Genomic DNA, 17,449 nt, shown 5'->3' with positions numbered 1-17,449 from the left:
TAGGATTATACGTATGTGGTTATGGAGGTACTTATTTATAATTCCGATGTCCCAAACTGTTCAGTGCTAACCAGTAATTTTCAAATGCTCTTGAGAAATGCCCATGAAGATGGGCTTTAGACTGAAGTATGTGACAGACTTGGAAAACTAGTTAGGAAAAAGCTTGAAGGACTGCCTGTACCCAGATGTCTAAGGTGGATAAGGTATCGACAGAGAGGTAGAAGACTTGTACAGGTGATTAACTAGGGGCATCAGGTAACCTGGGTAAGAGAGCAGGCCTTTAGGATAGTATTCAAACATGTTTAATGTAGCAAAAATAGCAAGGGGATTAGAAAAAGTTGAACTCATGTTTGGCTACTAGCCATGTTTGAGTTCTGTTATAGTAAAGTGGGTTAAGAATGAAATCCAGTTTTGCATTTAGTGTACACTCCTTGTGAATAATATGAGGGCTAATCTTAGGAAAGGGGTTGTGCTGATTCTTTCTTGCTACTTCTGAGTTTCCAGCAGTATGACCCTTGTCAGCTCATCTAATGTCTCTTTTCCCTCTTCAGTAAAATATAAATATAACATAAACTATTTATATAAATCTATTCTAATTATCTAATACATGTTCTATAGGTAGGCATATAAACATACATTTTTATAACACTTTCAAGAGGAAACAAAACTAAATTTCAACATGAACTAGCCCTTCTTTAGGCAGAATAAAAAAAGAGCACTTAATGGAAATGTTGGAATTTGTGTTCCCATAAGGCAATCTTCTCTAGATGCCATTAAGTGTTACCAACAATCTGTATTAAAAGAGAGGAATTCTAATTAAATGAAGAGTGCAGTGCTTAGACACACAGTAAGCTATGTAAGTGTTGGATGTTGTTGTTGCTTCCATCACAACTAATGCAATTTGTAAAATCTTGTATATCGTATCCACAGAACAAATAAACAGAATTGAGATAGATGGCTTGAAGAAAAATATTAATGCCATAGGCTCTGCAATACATAAAATCCAATTACCCTCCAGAAAAATTGTACCTTGCACTTCTATGAGCAATTTCTTCTATGGACATTTTAGGAGAGGGTCGCGCACTTGACGTGTCTTAGTGTCTGGTGCTGTTTATGAAACAGTGGAATTCTCTCTTCCTGGCTTGTGCCTTTGCAGAAGGATAGACTAACAGCCACACAAAGTAGAAGGAAAGAGGTGATTCACAGATGAGAGTTTCACTTGGCTATTGCAGCACATATTCCCCAGGGTCACTCGGGGGAAACTGGAGATGCATTGCCAAAATGAAGAGGTCTGATAATCACCCCCCCAGTTATACAGAGAGAGTGGTAACAATTAGTACATTTACAAGATGCTTTCCCATACATTAGCTCATTTGATATTCTCAGCACCCAGGCATGTGAAATAAAACAAAGCTTTTTTTCCCTTTATTTTGACGACGGTATCTAAGTTTACTCTTAATCTGTTTACATTATTACAACATTTTCAGAGTGCAAAGATTTCTCTCTATATGGTAATCTTCGGTTTCTAAATGATCTCTGTTCTGTAATAGTGACTATTAAGTTTGCAACACACAGGCTTTCTTGGGACCTCGAATATGGAACTTGATTTTATTTCAGTTTTGGAAATTTGCCCCAGTTTGAGGTGTGGAAAGATCTGGCACCTTTTATTTCATTTTATATATATATATAGGTTCAAATAACACTGAGTGTCACTGTGGGTTTTGGCTTGTTAGACATGTTGGTAACTATGTGTGGGGTTTTGCTAACTTTAATAATCCATTTTAAGAGGAGAGAGGGGCTTGGTATTTACACTACCATATAGCTATTTTATTAACACATTAAATTATAATCAAGGGCTGTTCCACAAGCTCATCAGATTTCCTAAACTATTTAAAGCCAGAGAAGTGTAATACAGTCCAAGTTCAAAGTCCCTTCTGTGGCCTTTGTCCCCATCCTCTGGCTTATTCACTCTCCAGATGACATATATGCAAACTGCCAAGTTCAGGTATCAGTTACTGCCAACTTTTAAAGTACTATAAGCAATAGTTAATTTAACCCTTCCCCCCCCCCTTTTTTTTTACATTTTGTTATTGTGAAATGTAACGTACATACAAAAAAGCGATAAATTCCAAAGTACATTTTAACAAGTAGTTATAGAACAGATTTCAAAGTCTGGTATGGGTTATTGTTCCACAATTTTAAGTATTCCCTTCTAACTGCTCTAAGACACTGGAGACTAAAAAGAAATATCAATATAATGATTCAGCAGTCATACTCATCTGTTAAATCCTATCTTTTCTGTTCTACTTCCTCCTTCTCCTTTGACCCTTCTCCCAGTCTTTAGGGATATTTGAGCATCAACCATTCCAACTTCTTCATGTTGAAAAGGGGTGTTGACATTATGGGGTAAGGGGATGCAACTGGTTGATGCACTTGGAAAGACTGGTCACTCTGGGTTTCAAGGCTCGTCTGGCTTAAGAACCATCTAGAAGTTTTAGGTTTCTGAAAAATAAACTTAGTGAGTGAAACTTTTATAGAGTCTCAGATAGAGCCCTGGGTATTCTTTAGGATTTACAGAAATACTATCTGTTGGGGCTTGGTGTACCATGGCAATTAGCAATATCTTACTGAAGCTCACATAAGAGTAGCCTCCAGAATAGCTTCTAAACTCCATTTGAAATCTCTTAGCCACTGGTACCTTATTTTGTTACATCTTTTCCCCCCATTTTGGTCAGGTAGACATTGTTGATCCCAGGATGCCAGGGCCAGGCTCATCCCTGGATGTCGTGTCCCACATTGGAAGAGGGTAATGACTTTTCCTGCAGAGTTGGGCTTAGGGAGAGAAAGGCCACGTCTGAGCAACAAAAGAGGTCCTCAGGTAGAAACTCAGGTATAGGTATAGGTAGGCTGAGCTTCTTCATTACAGGAATAAGTTTTGTAGGAGCAAGACTGAAGATCAAGGGCTGGGCCTGTTCACTTGGGAGCCCCTAATGTTTGAGAGAGTATCAGGGAGTTTTCAGGTAAGAAAATTCAATAGTTCCATATTTTTTCTCCAGTCTTCAAGGGACTTTGCCAATACTTTTTAATTACCTGCCCAAAATACTCTGGAATGCATCCTGGTATTATATTAAGCAATACAAAATTGTAGGACCTCATTCCCAATTGTAGAGTTTGCCACTTTTTTGTAACTGCTTTTCAGATAGTTTGAAATTTCTTTTATCCCACCTGAGTAGGCCTGCATGGAAAGATGCTTAGAGAAAGAATTTTTTGAGATAAAGTACAGGACTGAAATTAAATGTCCCACCTTAAAATCACAGCCCGAAGGACTGAGATCCTTACATCAATAAATAGAGCTCTCTGTGTGTCTCCACAAACAAAATAGGTAGTGACCGCCTCATTGTCAGGGAATAGCTACATGTGCCTGGCACATCTTCTCCAAGGGGACAGGGGAAATCGTTTGTACTAAGGTGCTCTCTGAAAGAGAAGCTAGAGGATAACATAAACTTTGCTTTCATCTGATCACACAAATGACTCAAGGGCACATGGACTTGAAAACAGGCAAACAAATCTCAGACAGCAACGGCGCCTTTTAATGGTATTGACCGTCCTGTGGGTCACAGCCCACAGTTGCCTTCCTGTTTTTAGAGGTGTAGGTCAGGCTGGCACAGATCTCCGGACCTCAGGAGCCCTGGGCACTGTGGGGCTGGCTTCTAATCCCCCTGGTTTGACAGAAACAGGACTGGCCAGAGTGGTTTAAGGATCAGTTCCCAAGTTCCTTGGACTTTAGTTCCTTTCACCTCAGACTCACTAATTCCAAATTCCCAAACTGCCACATCATGAGGGCTGGCATTAGGGCGAACAAGTGTTTGTTTTACTACCCTCCACTCATCAGACTTTTTTCTGCCTTCCAAATGAAGCAGGACGTAGTTCTAGCCGTCTCAATGAAATCCTTCTTCAAACTGTACTGTCTGCAGAAGTCTAAATAACCTAAGTGAAAAGGTCTGATTAACAATCAGCTAAATCCTGTGGTCATTTTAAAGGCGAGTTTCCTTCTGAAGGTTTTATCCAGACGTGTAGTCCAGCAGTACTATTTTCTCAGTGCAGTATAGGACCAAGAGATCTTTTTCTCTTACAACAAACTCAGTGTCTTTCCCCATGTGAGTGTGCCTCAGGAGGAAAACAACTTTGTACCATGGTGTGGCTACGTTTCTGTTTAAATGTCCTCTTTGTCACACCTAATTCCAACTTTAGCGCTTTTTCTGGAAATTGGATCAAGAAGGACCCTCCTAGTGAGGTAGGCATTTTGCTTATTTAAAAACGCACATTTAAAAATAAATACTATCCCCCAAAATTCATAAATAAATAAATAAATACTCCCATCACAGTGTCTTTAAATAGTTTGTGTGGGCCAGTGGCCGTGTGCCCTGGAAATCTGATGTGCTTGTCTGTTGTGTGTACGCAACTGATGGAATATCACATTTTTCTTCCCTTTTAGGACCAGGAAGAAAACAAGGGAGCTACAAGTTGGCCTGAATTCTACATTGATCAGCTTAATTCCATGGCTGCTGTAGGTATACTTTATGTTCTATGACACACAGTTAAAACATTAAGTCTAGTACAAAGCACACAGTTGCACAATAAATTCGCTTGAGTAAGAGCTACCAGATGTAATTACCTTTCCAAATTCCAGTCCAAGCACTCAGTGTTGGGAAAATGGGACAGGAGTGGTGCTTGGCAAAGTGACTTTTCCAGTAGGCTTTAAATAAAATCAGCACACACTAAAATATAAGTGAGTTTAGTATTATAAGAAGAAATGTAATCTTAAATCTGGCTTGTGATCAACATTAACTCATAATTGCTGTTACTGCTCATTTAGAGCTTTGCTTGGGCAGCATTATTCTAAAAGTTAATATCACTTAAAAATGATATAAATAAGCTGTTTGTTCTATCATGATAGTCCCCCCATTCTCTTTCTCACTGGAGGCTTGGTTAGTTCCTGGGTTCTTGCTTTTACAGGGCCCTGGGTGCTCTTTTACTCATTTACATAACAATATTATTATCAGTGGGCACGCTCATGATCAGTTCATTAGATTCAACTTTGAGTTCATAACATCAAAGTAGATGGTACTTAACATGATCCATTTCTCCACCTTTCTTTCCTGACTTTGCCAGAGGCCTTATGAGAATTAGTGCGTTTCTTATCACTTAAGCAAACATTTTGGGTTGTCCAATATTTTGCTTCTGTTTCAAAAGTTAAAAAACTGACTGTAATAAATGAATCATTCACATTTTTGCTAAACCTTAGAGGCTTTGAATTTTAGTAACTCCTTTTCTCGCTTTTTCTTTGAAGATGCTTTCCCTGCTGTCAGACAATGAATAATAAACAACGCGGTAAATGTGCACAGAGCTGTTTGAATTATAGAAGAAACTACATAAGTCTCTGCCCCAAGGGTTTCTAGTCTTAAAAGTATAGCAGAAAATAACCAGCAACTCCTTTGTATACAAAACAACCTACACAGAGCCAAAAATGAGGAAAGGGTGATCTCAGCATTTGTGTGAATACCCTAACAGAATTTGAGATTTGTGATGACCATCAGGAATTTTCTGTGCATCCAAGCAATAATAATTCAGAGACATTTATAGCTAAAGGCAATTTTCTGAATTCTTGCCCTTGGCTGTTAGGGGAAGAGAAGAAAAGAACTGTCAGGCAGTCTTTTTAATTAGCTTAGCATTGTCTGATGTCTAACAAGGGAAGTTGTTTCTTTGTTAATGAATACCCTCTGTAAATGCAGAGGAACAAAACACCGTGGATTTTTCCTTTCTTCAAGTTTGGGAGCAGTTGGATTAATTTGTCCTTCAGTGACTTAGTCCATGCCTTGTCTAGAGCAGACCTGGCCCATTCCTATGTAAAAGGGTCTGTGATGTGCCAACACATGGTACTTACTTAGGAAGCGCCATTCTTCTCTGTCTAGTTCCTTGGACAACTCTTTGAGCTGTCTACATTTTAATTGTATTCAGGTCCTAACTCAGAGTCCTTCCCAAGAGCATCTCAAGGCTAGTAAATTGTCAGTCACTTTGCTATCCTTTATGTATTAAACATCTAAAAAGGCTTTCTAATGTTCTTTTAAGGACTTAGCCAACATGTTTTCGAGTGTCAAAAGTAAAAGGGGTTAACTGTCTATGAATTAATGAAACCTCAGAACTCCTGCAGATATAAAGAAGGAGCAAGTAGACCTGACGAAACAAAACTCTATGTTGGGTTTTCTGTTTTCCCCACTATATTTATTCCCTGCCACCTTCCCCTCCCATAGTTCTGGTCAATATATCACAGAATTCTTGACACTACACAGCAGAACCCTTATGAGGCATTGTCCCAAGAGACTGAAAAGGCACAGAATTCCCCCAGATGCTTTCATGGCTGGGCCACTATAGCTGTCTGCTTAGGGAATTGTTGAAGGAGCATTTAACCACACTTTCATAATCCATTGTCTTCGGTGTCAGTAACAGCTACTGCTCATTGAGCGGACAGTCGTGGCAGGCAGCGTAGCAGGCACGTTACATGTTTTTAATCTTTATAAGCGGGCTGTGTTATAAATGTTATTTGTAAGTGAGGCGTCTGAGACCCAAAGTCACCAGGGTCATCTAATGAAGAAGTGGTAGAGCTGGAATTCAGACCTATCGTTCTGAGCCCAAAGACTCCTGTCCAGTTTGCCTGTCACTAATTTGGGTTTTAAAACCCTGTGGTACATAAAAGATGCCTGATAACCCACCCTCACCCCCCAGGCTTACCAACTCCAACTGTTCTGAGGTGGGGCAGACATCTGTTTTATTTAATGCCTCGAAAGTCTGGTGACTAGTCCAGGTCAAGAGCTGTGGCACTTACTGGTCTGTGAAGCTGTTTGTGGAACAAGTTCAGTTACTTTACATAAGCCTCATCACAAGAATGCTTTGTTCTTTAAAGGACCCCTGAGTGAACTGTTGCCTTTTAAAGAATAAAAAAGGGCATAATGAGAGTGTGGGCTAACAGGTTTGAGAAGGCCCTGACTTTCTTTGTATGTGGCTTCTTGGTGGACTCTCTAGGAGGGATGTGAGGTGCAGTCCAGTGTGCCTAGTGGACTGGCTTATTAATTTCACACCAAAGAAATGCTTAAAACAGGAACTGAGCTCCAGATTCCCAGTCAGGAATGATTTCTGTGCCTGGCCTGGGCACATCTCTCGGTCTGCAAGCTCTGATAGACCCCCAGCACCTTTGACCAGAAGCCCCTTCAGCAAGATGTGTTTTGTCTGGCCCATTTCTCCTGTGATCAGATTTCCTAAGTGCAGAGAGCACCAAAAGAGGCCACCCCACGGCCTGTACACCAGGGTGCGTACTAGATGTTTGCCATAGATTTGTCATCTGCAGAAAATGCAGACGTGCCTCCATTATCAGTCAAATGTGAGGCTTGAAAACTTGAGACTTGATAGAAAACATTTTATTTTAGAAAGTCATGAGAATGTGAGGTCCATCCATCTATCATATCCTCCGTTTTCTCAGTACAACCTGAGATGCAAATCTAATTGTAAATCGCATACAGAAAAGGGTATAGTCTCTTCTGTTTTGAGAAGGAAGGTAATGCTCCATTCTTCTATTGGGGAAAGAAATTCCAGTTAAATTTTCTTTGACATTTCATAAATCTTCCAACTCTCCTAGGGAGAGACTTAAAGTAGTCTGCCTTTTTTCAGATGTTCCGCCCTCTGCAAGATAGTTGAAAGAATAAATACATACATCTTTATTTAGTATTAGTGACCCACAATAAGAAATGTGTGTAGTATTGAATTTTTGGACACTTATATGTAACAAGGCTTAGGGACAAGGAGTGATATTTATAAAAGACTTGATTTTGAACTACAAATTCAAAGTGATTGCTTGAGAGCCTAAACTAGTTCAGCTGTGCCACAGGAGATTAACTGTTCTTTGCTGGATTTGTGTTGAATTTTCGAGTGGATGGGTCTCATGGAGCTGTGGTGAAATTCACTGGCTATTTCTGCATGCAGCTTCTTCCCCAGCCATCCTCTGGTGACAGCTGTCCAGATGCATCACCAGCAAGAGGGCAGCTTTAGCAGAAACAATCACAAGTTAAAAAAACAACAGAATCTGTTGATTGCTATTTTAATGTTCATAAATGATACCATTGTATTCCTTTGCTCTGGGCTCTACCTTCCTCGTCGCAGAGTCAAATTTAGGTTTTAGCTGTGTAATGATAAGACTGTTGATTACAAAAAAAAATTTAGTAAAAAGTCAAAATTATCTTTTCGATTGAGGCATCCCGATCTGTTTCCCCCCCAAGCATGTTATCAGAATTGGTAACGAGTGAAAAGAGTGAGACTAGAGGAGCATGTGTTGAGAGTTTGATGAAGGAGAAGGGTCAGTAACTGCAAGGGTGAAAGCTCCGGGGATCAAAATACAACTAGGTCATCATGAAGTGAAAGGGAATGGAGAGGCCGTTTTTTGTGTGTGTTGTTTAAACAATCTATTAATATTGCTAGCATTAATGACTTTATAAATATATTATAATCTTAGACTAGATCTGTCGACTGAGATCTGCTCACTTCACGCCTTCCTCGCAGCAAGGTTTGCAGAGCTGCAGCCGAAGAGCGTTGCCTGGAAACTTGTCAAAAATGTTTGAAGTATCTCAGGCTTCCCCCTGACATACTGAATCAGAATCTGCATTTAACAAGATTCTCAGGCGATTCATATACACATTAAATTATGAGATGCAGTGCTGTAGCGGATGCCTGGATGGGGTGCTGCCCACATACCCACACACACAAGTGTGCACACACACACACACGCACACACACCCCTCCAGTCCTGCTTTCCGAGTAACGTTGAATCCCTTCTGGAAGTTAAGCATTTTAATATGAAGAGCTTGTCCATCTTACTATCAGGTCCAGTTTAATTGTTCCTCTTAAATAATAATGTATGGGGCAGACCACTGTGGCTCAGCAGGTAGAGTTCTCGCCTGCCATGCCAGAGACCCGTGTTCAATTCCTGGTGCCTGCCCATGCAAAAAATAATAATAATAACATATGTAACAAAACTCCCTTGGTCTTGACTTACACTTTTGGCCAGGGGATGGGAGAAGCAGTGAGAAATTGCTGCTTGCCTCTTCTGTTTGAAGTGTTATCAATTTAGTTGTCAGAGTGTTGTATTCAACCGCAGCTCTAATCTCCGTCACTATCTATATCAGAGCATGGTTTTATGGGTAAATTAATCTCTGCTTATTAAGATTTCTAAATATTTCCTTAAAGCCCTATTTGAAATTTAAAGTAACTGATTTGTGGTAGAGAAAACAGATTTGTAAAATTCTTGGTGCTGTTGCTCTACATTTTGACTTATACTAAATGCTTATCATAGATTTATTGATGGTTTATTTGAACTAAAAGTGATAGTAGCATGTAATCTGTGGGATTGCATTATTTGTGCTATAATCAAAAAATGGAATTTGAGGAAGTGACTTCAGTTTTCTCTGCATAGAGAAAATCTCTGCTGGCTTTAGAGAAGGAAGAGGAAGAAGAACGAAGTAAAACTATAGAGAGTTTGAAGACGGCTCTAAGGACAAAACCAATGAGGTAATTCTGTTCCTGGGCAGCATGTACTGAGATTTTTTTCTCTTCTCTTCTTGGCTCTGATCTTCTTTTCCTTTCTTTCCTTCCTTTCTTTTTGCTTGGTTGCTTGTTCTTTTTCTACAATTGTCAAATATTCCAGAAATAAAATACATTACTCATTGAACATTCAATAAATTGATTTCCTTGATTAAAAAGATGTGTAGAGACCCACAAGGATGGTTAAAATAAAAAAAAAATGACAGATAATAGCAAGCATTGATGAGGATATGAAGAAATTGGAACCCTCTTTCATTGCTGGCTGGCATGTAAAATGGCACTGTCAGTTTGGAAAAGCAGCTTAATAGTTCAGCAGTAATAGTATGCATAGAGTTACCATGTAACCCAGCAATTCCACTCTTAAACATATACCCAAGAAAAGTGAAAGCATATGTCTGTACAAAAACTTGCACACAAATATTCATACTGGATTATTCACAATATCCCAGAAGTAAACAGCATGTGGTGCATCCGTACAATGGGATATTTGGCTATAAAAACGAACGGACTCCTACTACGTGCCACTACACGATGAACCTTGAAAACGTTATGCTCTGTGAAAGAAGCCAGTCACAAAGGACCACATGCTGCATGATTCCAGTCATGTGAAATGTTGAGAATAGACCACTCTGCGGAGACAGAAGTGGATGAGTGGTTGCCAGGGGCAAACACCGTGCAGTTAGAGGTCTTCTGGCCTTTGTCCTAACTAACGGTTTCCCCCAGTGCGTTCTGCATTGTCAGATATTAATGGGTGTCTCATTTTCTGCAGTAGTGAGCCTAAACAAGTTACAATTCTTCTGAATTTCTCAGAACCTTTAACGTGTGGGCGTACATTATGTATTACTCTCACTGGCTTTACAGTAGGTATTTTAAAATATTAATAAAATTATAGTAATGCACAATATGGTTTTATATATTGGAATTCCATGTAGCATGTCATTTTGCTCCCCCAAAACTTAGGGATATAAACAGTCATTCTTTGTCAAGCCATGGCCTGGAATTTAAGGATGCCCTTTGACTTTCATTGATAAGTGACCTGAGTTAGTGGTCAACACATGAAATTATGTCGGGGGACTGGCTGTTGTGAAGACAGAGGGTCAGTGGATAACTTTAATCTAAGACAACATATGAGTTCTGGGTGTCCTCTTGCTCCTGAATTTTTAGGGTCGTATGATTTGGAAATTGGTTCTTTGTAGCTGTTGAGGTGTCTTTACCTGAAATTGAGCTCTCCTCACAATTCTGGTTAGACCTGACCATGAGCTCTGTGCCAAGAGATGGCCAAGCCATTAAGAAGACTTCATCAATGGAAGCTTTTCGATGTTTCAGGAAATAAATACTGTTTTTCCTTTCCTCTGCTCCCTAAATTTTCCCATTAAGGTCTATTACGACATTCCAGAAGGAGTTAAGTCTGATCTGTTTTAGCCTTCTTCTCCTCTTGACAGGTTTGTAACCAGATTCATCGACTTGGATGGCCTGTCATGTATTCTCAACTTTCTGAAGACCATGGACTACGAGACCTCGGAGTCTCGAATACATACCTCTCTCATCGGATGCATCAAGGCGCTAATGAACAACTCTCAAGGTCGGGCTCATGTCCTGGCTCATTCTGAGAGTATTAATGTAATTGCTCAGAGTCTGAGCACAGAGAACATTAAAACGAAGGTGGCCGTGCTGGAAATCTTGGGCGCTGTGTGCCTGGTTCCCGGCGGCCACAAAAAGGTACTGCAGGCCATGCTGCACTACCAGAAGTATGCCAGCGAGAGAACCCGCTTTCAGGTAGGTGCCCCTTCACATGTCTTTTATTCACCCCTTCTAGCCAGGTACCTTTTCTGGCCCTGCAAGGGGAACAGAACTTGAACTTTCCCCCTGTGGCAATTGCGTACTTAAAATATTCCTTTCCTCTTAGGTTTTAGTAACAGGGTAGAATGTACTTTCTACAGCTGATCAATCTGGCCTTTGGGATTTACTGAACTTGACCTTCTGGCTCTGCTTCCCACATATTTTGTAGCATACCTCTTTGGAATCTAAATAGGGTGTTTCCTGAAATTTTCCAGGTAGCTTTTCTTGATTTAGGATCAATTGGAATAGCGAGATTATGTTGCCATATTTTTCTCAAATATAAAAAGCAAGTAGAGTTAATGAAGTACAGTCATTTGTACTTTTTATATACTGTATAGGAGCATTGCATGATGTAAGAATTTTGAAAATTGAGATTATATGACTAATTTTTTTTTTAAAAAGAGGCTTCTTGTGGACCAATATAATTTTGTCTGAACACAAGATTTTAAAACTAACTCCGGAGTCTAGAAAGAATGAAATGAGCATAAGTTTAGTAGTAATTTAGTCCTTTGTTTATGTATTTACATCCTCGGTAGACATTAATTAATGACTTGGATAAAAGCACTGGGCGCTATCGAGACGAAGTGAATCTCAAGACTGCTATCATGTCCTTCATTAATGCAGTGCTAAGCCAAGGCGCAGGAGTGGTAAGAACCATTTATACTACAATTTAAATACTGTTATTAAAGAATTTTTTTTTAAAAAGGAATGATTACTGCTATATAGTCTAAAAGCATAAATATGGAACTTATCACCCTTTAACTTTCAGGAAAGTTTGGACTTTAGACTTCATCTTCGCTATGAATTTCTGATGTTAGGAATTCAGCCTGTAATAGATAAATTAAGGGAACATGAAAATTCAACATTGGATAGGTAAGTCAGATCATCACGACTAGAGATAGTTGGTGCTTTTTCCATGTCGTGTCATGTGATGCCTCACCAAGTGTCAGCTCGTGACCTACTTGTGACTTGTCTGTGGCATAATAAGGAGCTGGCTCCAGAACTTTAATTCAGCTAAGTGTTTTCATAGTAAGACTTTTTCAGAATACTGTGTAGTGAATTTAGCATGGGTTTTGGCATTAGATCTGTATCCATGTCCTAGCCCTGCCTCTTACTTGCTATGTATCCAATTTTTTGAACTGTTCTATTTCAATACCTGTAAGAAAAGGTGGTTTCACAAGGTTGTTGTGAAAATTGACTAAAACGTGGATTCACTTGGCACCTTGGATAGGCGTTCTTTGAATGCTAATTTCCCTATTCCTGTTCCTTTGCACTTGTTTGCAATCATTTCACTGTTTCTAAGCTGTCCTGCTAGCTCCCCGACCTCTGCGTCTACTACCTCCCCCTCACTCAGGCACTCCAGCACTCACTCTTCCTCGATATTCTATGGGTATGTCAGACATAGTCTTGGCTCCAGGCCTTCAGCATCAAAAGACCTTCCCGTAGTTGGTCCAAACTGCTCATTTCCTTATTCCCTGTAGAGTGGCCCTTTTCAGCCACTGCGTCCACATTACTCACTTCTCCTCCCATGATTCTCTATTTCTTTTACCCCAGTGAAGTTAGCTTCATAAAACTTATCATCCCCATTGTGCAGAATATGTATTAGGGGCTCAGTATATATTTGAATGAATAAATGAATGGCGTGAACATTTCTCTTAGGATCTTTAATTTAGCAGCCCATGAAATGTAGGCATTTGGGCCTGTTTTTCCAAGTAGGAATCCGTAAGTAGAATCTGAACCTGTTTTTTTAGATCCATAGACATTTAGTAATTTACTAATTGTCTACTATGTGCTAGACCTCCTAGCCTTTTAAATATTTTCTCTTACTGTGATCTCATTTCACTCAAATGGTGTTTGAGTCTTTCTTTCCTTAGAAAGAGCATAGTTAAGCAAAGCATTCAAATTTTATTGCTTTATTTCTCTTAGAGATATCGCTGAGAATTCAGGAAAGGACTTAGTAGCAACGTCCTGATTCTTATGCCTCTGTGTCTGCAAGTTGTTCTGCTCTTAGTGACTTTTCTTTATTCATCTTTCAGGCATTTAGATTTTTTTGAAATGCTCCGAAATGAAGATGAACTAGAATTTGCTAAAAGATTTGAATTGGTACGTGTGCTTGCAGTTATTTGATTTGACTCATCTGCTTATAGAATTTTCCCCTCATAATGTATTTTATGGCATTACCATGAACCAGTGTAATTAAAGAGCAAAATCAGGGTTCTGTACTGCTACCTAAGCAGTGGGATTAGTTTCTGTTTACCTTGGGTTTTCTTCTCTTGCACTAGGGGAATCAAGGAATTTGTACATTTGACTTAGATTTTTTTTCTCTTATGACATAGGTTCACATAGACACAAAAAGTGCAACTCAGATGTTTGAACTGACCAGGAAAAGACTGACTCACAGTGAAGCTTACCCTCACTTCATGTCCATCCTGCACCACTGCCTCCAAATGCCTTGTGAGTGTGTGTGTGTGTGATTTACACGTGTGCTGTTGAACGTTTGGACGTTGTCCACAGAGCTCTGTTTTCTGAACAGTGCTAATTAAACTTAGATCAGGGATTCCAAGCCTTGCTTTTGTAACATAACTTTAAAGGTTTTGTGAAATTCTCAAAATGGAATGAATCATAATTTACTTGAATCAGAAGTAAATATATGCCTTACAGCCCACTTTGAAAGGGATAGAGAGTGCCTCTCAATCAAATAAATTTTCATTGCATGTCAAAATTCCAGAAATTTTGAGAAATCTTCAGGCAAACATTGTTAAACATCTCTCTGGTTCCATGTCTCTGAAGGGTGACCATTGTTGGAAATTATTCATCCAGGTTTAGAAACAATTCGAAGGTTTTTTTCACCATTCTTTTCTTTTTTTAGACAAGAGAAGTGGAAATACCGTTCAGTACTGGCTACTACTAGATAGAATTATACAGCAAATAGTTATCCAAAATGACAAAGGACAGGATCCCGACTCCACGCCTTTGGAAAACTTTAACATTAAGAATGTTGTACGCATGTAAGGTTCTTCTTATTTTGCTGTTTTTGTGAGATACTGGGGAGAATATGACATTTCCTTTACCTTACTTTAAAATAGCATTTGAGAAAGCTGAAAGGTTCTGTGAACCAAATATGAATGATTTTATACATACAGACAGACATACGTAATAATCTGAGTAACTTCTGAGTTTAAATGGATTTAAGCATGCTGAGGGTTTTTCTGCAGTACCTCTTTTTTGTACCTTGGGTGGAGCTGTGGGCCTCTTGTTTGTTGTAATGATCGCTCCTCCCACTGTTCTACAGGTTGGTTAATGAAAACGAAGTGAAGCAGTGGAAAGAACAAGCAGAAAAAATGAGAAAAGGTAAACAATGAGGCCCTGACAAGAGATTGTATTGTTATGGGTGACTCTGGTTTCCTGCTTTCTGTATATCTTGGAAAACTGCATTCATGTTTTTTGTTGACTTTAGTGCATCAAACAACCTTTCTTTTTCCATGTCTTAAGGGCATTTTGCACTGGTTTTTCTTGAGTCAACGCATTTTAGTTGTCATGCTGATACCCAGATATTTTATCATAATCATATAAATTCTTTTGAAGAGCTTGAATTAATATTCATTAATTCAGGTTTTTTTAATACCAATCATCTGAACGCTTCCCCCACCCCGTAACTGCTCTGTAATGTACCCTGAGTTTTAAGAAATAAAAGAAGGGACACTACAGATTAGTCAGAACTGCCTGTGATAGTATAAAAGAGAAGCAGGAATGGCTTGGCTTCAGTCACCCAAGTTTCCACATGACCTTAATTTGGCACCAGCTGTAAACAGAGAAATCATGCAGAAAATCATTGACCTTTACAGATATCTGTGTTACGAAACATTAACAGACTAGCTATGAGTGAGTGTTTGAATCTGCCCTTTATATTATCACTCGGCATCAAATGATAGCAGAGACACTTGTGCCCGTCATCATGCCAGCCACTTACAGAAATGAGTGCAGCTGTCCTCCCTCCTTCAGGGTAGTAGCAGGTTAGCCCCTTTACGAAAAGAGCCACATGCCTGGTCACTCCTCAGCTGACTTCCTTTTCCTTGTCCAAGTTATTCATTCACAGCCAGTGAGATAAAGTGGCACTCGCCCCAAAATTTAGTGTGCTAAAAAAAGAAATTTCAAGACATGTCTAAGCATTTCCTTTCCTCTCATCATATTTGTCCTTTTCCATTGAGCAGAAAAGCAGGGCCACCACTGATAACCAGAAAAATACCAAATGTTAAGTGCTGTTATTAATTAGTTCCTCATTTGAGTTCAGATTGGTCTCAAATAAGTGAGGTCTGCACATGCATTTTTCTAGATAAATCCTAGAAATGCCTATCATGAGAATAGAAACACTGACTAAAAATTAGGATAAAGAGAGATTATACCAAAGAGAAAGTTGTTAACGAGTAGATGTGTTAGGGATACACTTTAGAGCATGGAGACTCAGGTATGCAAGTTGTGTAGGATACCTAGGGCATAAGATACAGAGTCATTCATTCATTCAGTCAGTCAGTGAATACTCACTGAACACCTGACTATGTCAGCCACTGTGCTGTGTTCTGGGTCTCATTTTCCACTCTACTTCTCGCTGCCTGTGCGAATGGACTTAGTCATCTCCTCTCTTCTCCAGTCTCCTCCTCTGTAAAATGATGATTAAACCTAACTCACGGGGTCATTGTGAAGATTAGATGACAAACAAATAAAAGAAAACAAATTTAGACAGATATAGTGCCTGGCACATTGTAGCTGCTCACTAAATGATAGTGACTATTACAGTTTCTTGGTAGGAAGCCGAGGGGGCGCAAAGGAAGAAGGCTGAGATCAGTGTGAGGATCAGAGAGGATTTGGTGTTTTCAGAAAAATTAACTGTTTTCTGAAAACTTCAGGTAGCAAAGCTGTACTAAGGGGTTACAGAGAAAAGATTAGTCAGAAATGCTATAGACTTGAAAGATGGAGGATATTTGAGAGATTTCTCTTTAATGTAGTATACCCTGTAAATGCTCAGTTTACTGAGCTTTGAGAGTGGAAGTTAAGTGGATGTCATTCATGGAGAGATCTTTTAGGCTGAAAGTTCCCATTGCTGGCAATAGAGCAGGATCCCCTGAGAAGCATTTGAAAACCAAGATTTTTAAGCCCTGAGCCAGCCTTTAGAATACACTCTCCAGACTGGCTTCTGAGAGCCCTGAAATATTGAAACGTCTCAGGCGATTCCAAGACACAGCCAGATTCAGCAAAGGCTAATGACTGGCCTTATAAGTCCCTAGTCTCATAATTGTCAAAGATGAATGAAAAGGATGAGGAGAAAATGGGATACCGTGAGGGCGTTTTTTAATATGTCCCTGAAGAAGTGAATGAAGCATCCGTGGGATGGTAGAAGTAGTTATAACAATCAACTTAAAGACTGGTGGTAAGATCCACTGATTTCTAGTGCCTTGAAACCCTCTCTGCAAACTCTGATTTTGGGGGTCACAGAATAAGAAAGATAAGAGACAAAGAAAGTAAGACTGTAAATGCATTAGCACATTTACATTTAGAGACCAGCTGTGTATAATTCTGCCCCAGTAGATTAGATCTCTAATGGATTTGTTATGCAAAAAGAATAAGAATTGGGGCCAAGTATTTGAAGTAAAAACCTACAGCCTAAATGTCATTGGTTTTTGGTTGTTGTTTTTTAAAGCTCATCATTCCTGTCAGTGCAAGATCAGCAAGCATCTATTCATTCACAATGTGAAAAAGCATTACACTAAACTGATAGCCTGTTCCATTTAGCAGGACTGGGGAAGTCAGTAAAACTACAGCTGATAACTAATATTTTTTTCCCCAAATTACCATGAATCTCATGCTCAAGCAATACTACTCCCTTTAAGATACTTAATATTGAGATGATAACATTACAAATTTTAGTAATTGTCTGAAGCAGATAATGCCTAAATCCAAGTAGCCTTCT

General features: G+C 39.3%; 1 protein-coding gene across 5 annotated transcripts in view; it reads left to right on the top strand.

Annotated features, from left to right (window-relative positions):
* DAAM1 (dishevelled associated activator of morphogenesis 1) overlaps window positions 1-17,449 on the top strand; it is a 187,775-nt gene that overhangs the window by 125,497 nt on the left and 44,829 nt on the right. For all 5 annotated transcript variants that reach the window (XM_077122487.1, XM_077122488.1, XM_077122489.1 and 2 more), the window contains 9 exons: window positions 4,496-4,567; window positions 9,518-9,612; window positions 11,088-11,421; window positions 12,021-12,131; window positions 12,254-12,357; window positions 13,521-13,587; window positions 13,821-13,938; window positions 14,354-14,492; window positions 14,777-14,835. In XM_077122487.1, the coding sequence (XP_076978602.1) occupies window positions 4,496-4,567; window positions 9,518-9,612; window positions 11,088-11,421; window positions 12,021-12,131; window positions 12,254-12,357; window positions 13,521-13,587; window positions 13,821-13,938; window positions 14,354-14,492; window positions 14,777-14,835 (1,099 nt within the window). The remainder of the gene's footprint in view (window positions 1-4,495; window positions 4,568-9,517; window positions 9,613-11,087; window positions 11,422-12,020; window positions 12,132-12,253; window positions 12,358-13,520; window positions 13,588-13,820; window positions 13,939-14,353; window positions 14,493-14,776; window positions 14,836-17,449) is intronic.

This window comes from Tamandua tetradactyla, chromosome 12, assembly GCF_023851605.1.
Source record: "Tamandua tetradactyla isolate mTamTet1 chromosome 12, mTamTet1.pri, whole genome shotgun sequence".
Lineage (NCBI taxonomy): Eukaryota > Metazoa > Chordata > Mammalia > Pilosa > Myrmecophagidae > Tamandua > Tamandua tetradactyla.
Note: the sequence above shows the minus strand (reverse complement) of the source record. Positions and strands in the feature narration are given on the sequence as shown.